This window comes from Miscanthus floridulus, chromosome 4 (assembly GCF_019320115.1).
Source record: "Miscanthus floridulus cultivar M001 chromosome 4, ASM1932011v1, whole genome shotgun sequence".
Lineage (NCBI taxonomy): Eukaryota > Viridiplantae > Streptophyta > Magnoliopsida > Poales > Poaceae > Miscanthus > Miscanthus floridulus.
The window spans coordinates 71,219,502-71,225,501 of NC_089583.1; the positions used below are offsets into that span (position 1 = coordinate 71,219,502).

General features: G+C 54.4%; 1 protein-coding gene across 1 annotated transcript; it reads left to right on the top strand.

The window, feature by feature from the left end:
- Nucleotides 1-4,764: 4,764 nt before the first annotated feature.
- LOC136548624 (uncharacterized) lies at nt 4,765-5,538 on the top strand. Its single transcript, XM_066540084.1, has 2 exons — nt 4,765-4,905; nt 5,263-5,538. Exons 1-2 carry the CDS (start codon nt 4,765-4,767, stop codon nt 5,536-5,538), a joined length of 417 nt encoding a protein of 138 aa, XP_066396181.1.
- The last annotated feature ends 462 nt before the right edge of the window (nt 5,539-6,000 follow it).

Below are 6,000 nucleotides of genomic sequence, written 5' to 3' on the forward strand. Positions count from 1 at the left end.
CTGACCTGGCGGATACAGTATAGGAGAGAGAGAGAGAGAGAGAGAGAGAGAGAGAGAGAGAGAGAGAGCGCTAGGCGGGCGCTTCATTCTTCATCGGGTGAAAACACGGTGCACGAGGAAAAAGAGCCCGCATCCAGCCGAAGTAGCCGGTGGAATCAGCGTTTTAGCCTGTTTTGCTGGTTGGTTTCTGGGCTGATAAGCCCGGCTAGTGCTGGTTTATTGTGAGAAAAAAATACTGTATTATGACTGATAAGCCCTAACTAAAACCAATAAGAGAACATGATGTTTGGCTCCTCCATCTACCTGACAGAGCTTATTAAATAGTCGTATAGCCAAGGAAGTAGCTAACCAAACAGCCAGCTTATTATACGTTTGTTTGCTAATGTTGGCTATAAGTGATATGGCATGATCATTTATTAGACTTGCTCTAAATGTCAAGAGTGACAACATCTATTAGAAATGATGAGTCGTCTTTCTCCACTGCCCAAGAACTATGTCCTACTGTGCACGCTATCTACCTCTGTTTCCTTCTTGTTCGTTGTCTAGTTTCACTAGGTGAGGTCTAACTTACATTGCATTTAGATCAAGTGGCATAGAAAGGTGCAAATGAAAAATCCTTAAAATTGACTTTGAAAATGCTAACTCAGTGCTCAAGGAGTTGTTGCCATGTGTGACGTTGTTTGGAGTTAGCACATTTGGAAAAATGTTTGAGAGAAGAGCTTGGCGTGCTATGTTTAGCATCCACCAGAATTGCGCGGTCGAGGTCCTAAGAGACCATAAGAGAATGCAGCCGTTGCACTGTGCCTTAGGGTTTGCTACGGAGGGAGGGTGCATCAGAACAAGCGATATGGTGAAGTCTTGGCGGCATGTTCTGGAGGCGCACCAAAAAAGAAGGTGCTGGACACCAGAGATTTTTGGTGCTGTCGGTGTTTCGAACAAACACCAACTAATAAATTTATATTTGTTGCGCGTTAGGCCCGGATGGTGTACTAAAAGACACAAGGTTATACTGGTTCGGGCATAATGTTCCTACGTCCAGTTTGCTGCTGCTCGTGTTATTAGCATTGAAAAAGGTTCATAGTAGGGGTACAAACGGTCGAGAGAGTGACAGGTCCTAAGTCTCTGATGGAAAGGTCGAAAGGATGCCAACAGCTCGGTTGCTGCTTGGCTATGTGTGTGATGTGTGTTGAATTGATCCGTCCCCGTAGTGGGGTGTCCTACCCTCCCATTTATAGACAAAGGGGGAGCACAGATTACAGATGGGAGAAAGAGGAAAAAAAACCAAAGGTAGAGTAGGTCCTTCGAAGGTGCTGGGTCTTCCTTTTCCCTTAAGCCTGCCCTGCTGACATGGCAGACGGTGCTAGGGATAGCACGTTCATCGATCCTGATAGGGCCGTGCTATGGCTTCGTTCAGCAAGTGATCACGTCCCATCCTACTCCGATGGACGGTGCTGCGTGCCAGGGTGCCGAGCCGTGACCCAAAGGGGAGCAGACGGGGAAGTGGCCATACGTCCATTATTGTAGATGATGTGAGTTCCCTCCTGAATTATAGTGGTTGTCGTATGCTTATATCAGGGTCCACGTCCGAGGGCTGATGGCGGCGCCCACAACACTATAAGGCAAAAGTCGGCGCCTACAACACTGTTCAGGCTCTGTCATGCCTGGAAGGGCTTAAAGCACCCGTCCCGTCATATCCTGACGGTACTCGCCCGCAGGCGTGCAGAATATGGTCCTCGGTACTACGGTTGACTCGAGTGTCCTATCTTACCCTGTGCTTGTCATTATGAAGGAGCAGGGCGTAGAGCCCCTGGGTGATTCGAATATAATTGCCTGGGGGGTAATTCAGACGTAGCCCCCGAGCCCCTGGGTGATTTGAATAGAATCACCTGGGGGGTAATTCGGACCCTTCACAGGTATGGTTGTGAGATTTGGTGTTTGACAACTTGGATAGTTAAAGGGAACCCTGGTATCCCATTTGCGGGGATTCATCTAGGGTCAGCCTGGTTGAGACTCGATTGTGGATCGAGACTCCCTTGAGGCTCATGCGCCTGAGTTCTGTCCGCTCGTGGGCCCATCCCTTGTTGGGAGTCGAAACTATTGGGTCAGCCCTTGAACTCCTGGGCCCAGGCGGGCCGGGGAATGCTTTTTGACCCGTATCGCCTTTGTGGGAAAAGAGTCCTGGTCTGCCCGGGAAGGCGAAACGTCCGGCGTGACTTTGGTGGGAAAGGATAGGGATCGCGGACGCATATCCCGCGATGTGACATGGTGGTGTATCATGGCAAGCACAGAGATTTAGGCAGATGGTTGCCCTTCTCGCATCCGTCGCCCCTATAAAACCAATGGGTTCGCCCCCAGGGTTCCATACTTTGCCTCCTCGCTTTTGCATCTACAATCTCCGTCGCCAATCGCCTGAGCCTCCCGCACCCGCATCGCAGCCGCCGTCAAGCTCGCATCCAACCATCCCTCCCAATCATTCAATGGAGCCATGGTGTAGATTTGACATCACCCTTCAGCGCCTGGAGGGCCTCGTTCGTCGTGGCCTCCTTTGCCTATGGACCGCCGTCGAGGAGTGGTGGTTGCCCGGCAATGAGGATGCGTCGTCGCCGCCCGAAGGGTATGTCATATCCTTTGCTCACTTCCATGAGTGGGGATTTGCCATACGTGCCCACAAGTTTCTTTGGGGCTTGCTGCACTACTACAAGGTGGAGCTACAACATCTTACCCCCAATGGAGTCCAACACATTGCGGCGTTCATTGACCTGTGTGAGGGATTCTTGGGGATTAGTCCCCACGTCGACCTATGGTGGTATTTCTTTGCCGTCACCCTCTTGAAGAAGTGGGAGAAGAGGCAAGAGCTGAGCGTTCCAGTGGGATGTGTCGACATTCATCTCCGCAACAACCGGGTAAACAAATACCCGTCGATGCGTCTGTCGACCTCCAACAAGGGGTGGCATTCACTTTGGTTTTACATCAAGGATGACGCAGTCGCCCCCTTGCCAGTGTTCTCTGAGAACATTATCAAAGAGGTCATAGAGCCGTGGAAGTGGGGTGTCCCGGATAAGGACAAGAAGAAAATCGAGGACCATCTCGCCGCCATCCGAATTCTGAAGGAGAGGGACATGAAGGGGCCGGGGATCATCGGCACCTATCACACATGGAGGGTGGTGCTGCTAATGAGTCATGCGCTTCCCCTGTATCTGATGGCGCCTAGAGCATCGATCGAGGGGATGACGCTCGCCGAGGGAGCGCTTCCCCCTCTGAAGTGGTGCAGCGCATCAAGGAGGCAATGGAGCCCTTGAAGGACGGCGCTAGTATCGTTCTTAATTTTATGTACCCAGTGCTGGGGCATCCCCCAATGCGGCCAGAACCTGGGTACATTGACTTCATAAGTTCCCTTTCCCCATGCCTCTTTTTTAATTGAACTTCTAACCCCTTGATGCTGACCTTGGGATAGCGGGACTAGCCGAAGAGACTCGTCTTCATGGATAGCTCAGCTCCGCTACCGAAGGACCCACTCGTGGCAGTGGCGAATCGCACCACGGCCAAGTAGGAGAAGAAGACAAAGGAGTTCAAGAGGAAGAAGCAGCAGAAACAACAATCATGGGAGTGAGGAGAGGAGACAAACAGTGGCGACGACGATGAGGAATATGACAAGGTAGTCGCCGACATCGAGTGGGTGACCTAGGAAGCGAGGACGTGCTGACAGGCACCCACTTGTCAATGCATGGACCCTTCCCATTCCACATGAGGGAAGGTGAGGCCGTGAGGCTGGAGGAGGAGGTGGGCCGGACCGTTGGTCGTCCTTAGCACCATTAGGGGTGGGTGGATCTGCCGCCGTGCCCAAGGTGCCAGTGGGAGTGAGCGAACCCATCGCTGCACCCCAAGAGCCAGCGGGGGCAGGCGGATCCACCGCCGTGCCCGAGGTACCAGTGGGAGCGGGTGGATCTGCCGCCATGCCCGTGGTGCCGAGAGAGGGGGTGGCTCCACCGTCGTGCCCCCAGATACGAGGGAGGTGAGCCCCTCAGCTCGAGAGCAGGGGACGGGCTCAAAATGGTCCTGCCCTGACGAGGTGGAGCAGGGAACTAGGGGTTCATCCCCCAAATGTCTCCACCGCCCAACAACGCCAACGTGAGTTGTCGATTCCTCTGTTTTTCTCTATTTTCATAGTGATTCACGCCTTTTGTTTCTTCTACAGCATCGGGAGATGGGTCAGACGGGGCACTTCCATAGCACTGGCGCCCAAGAAGACCATCACCCTTTAGGCAAGGCGGGGGCCGCCGCCAGACATCGCTCCCGTTTTGGGAGAGAACGGAGCCATTGTCATAGCCTCATTGGCTGGTCTAGCGCTGTTCGCGATGGTGCCCGTGCCCTCGGTGGGTCAAGCCATCGGCAAGGCTAAGGAGGCGCCCATGGAGGTTGCTGCTCAACCGACGATGGAAGTGATGCCGCCACCGACATTGGGTCGGGCGGAGCTGTCGACCGCACTCGTTGTGTCGACCATGGTAGGCGCGGCATAGCTGAACGAGGCCTTGCCGATGGAGGAGGAGGTGATGGTGGCTATGACTTATGGGTCATAGCCAGGAGCAGTGGTGGAGGTGTCTGAGGTAGCGGCACGTCCCGTGCTACTGGTAGCCCTAGAGACGACGCCCGCCCTAGGTAGGACCGAGGGGGTCATCCTAGGGACCCTCGGGCACCGCGGTGGTTGTTGAGGAGACCGGTAGGGAGTTGTCCCTGGTCCCACCATCAGAGGACCACCACCCGCCCATGTGGGATGAGCCCCCGTTCCAGTGGGTGATTCCATGGGACCTGTCGTTGGAACTCTTCACCCTCGATGATGCCGCCGAGGGCATGGAGCGGGAGAAGCTCAGCGAGGGGATCATGGCCGCGCTGGAAGCTCTGAACCAGGCTAGTGGTGTCCTTTGAGATGTAATCATTCCCATTGGCTGGGTATTCACTTGGTCCTACCTCTCGATCTCTTTTTTCTTCGTCTATTTTTATTTTTTGACCACCGTCTTTTTTTAGTCTCTTATAACTCGCAGCCAGGAGAAATCCTAGTTCCTTTGTGATCACAAGGAGAGTTAGGACTGCCTCATCGATGAGGCGCGACTGCATAGGGACGCGATTGCCCAGCTCTGATAGAGGGTGGCCGAGTTGACTCCCCTTACCATGGAGGCGGATGATCTTCGACGATGGGAGGCCAAGGCCTGCGGGGATGAGGAGCTCACTGAGAAGTCTTTTGATGAGCTATTGGAGAGGGTGTAGGGGGATCAGGAGGAGGCCACCGAAGTGCGAAAGGAGCGGGACGAGCTGCTCCAGTGGGACGCCAAGACCCGCCAGCGGATCATCGACCTCCTGGCCAAGGCCGAGAGGGAGCAAGATCTTAGGCTGGTGGCTGAGGAGAGGTCCGCGGCCCTAAAGCAAAGGGTGAAACTAGATGTCGAGATGGTCGCCCGGCTGCGCATGGAGCAAGATGAGCTACGCCATACTGCGGAGAGGCTCTACTCGAAGCACGGTGTGGCCTACGGGGAGTGTGACTAGGCCATCCGAGAGTGTGATGAGACGCAACAGAGGATCAGCTCCCTCTAGGTCGAGCTGGAGGCCGTGAGAGCCTAGAAGCTGGAGGTTGAGGGCGCCGCTGCCGGACTGGCCATGGATCTCGCCAACGCGAGGAGTCTTCTTCAGGCAGAGAGCGACGAGCTCGATATCCTAAAGGTTGCCCTTAGCGTAGTCTGCGATGACCTATAGGTGGTGTAGACAGAGGGGACCAGCTCACTCGCGGCCCATGCCGTAGATATCACGATGTGGGTGCGCCAACTAGAGAAGGAAGCTCTTCGCACAGGGATCACCCAAACCTTCATCGTCGCCCGCTCGCATTACGATGACGACATCGATTTCGAGGCGATGAACCTTGGCTTCGTGCCTGGTTATGAACCCTCTGAGCTGGATGCCATAGAAGCGACGGTGACTCCCTTTGCAGAAACCCTAGTGAGCAGAATTGAA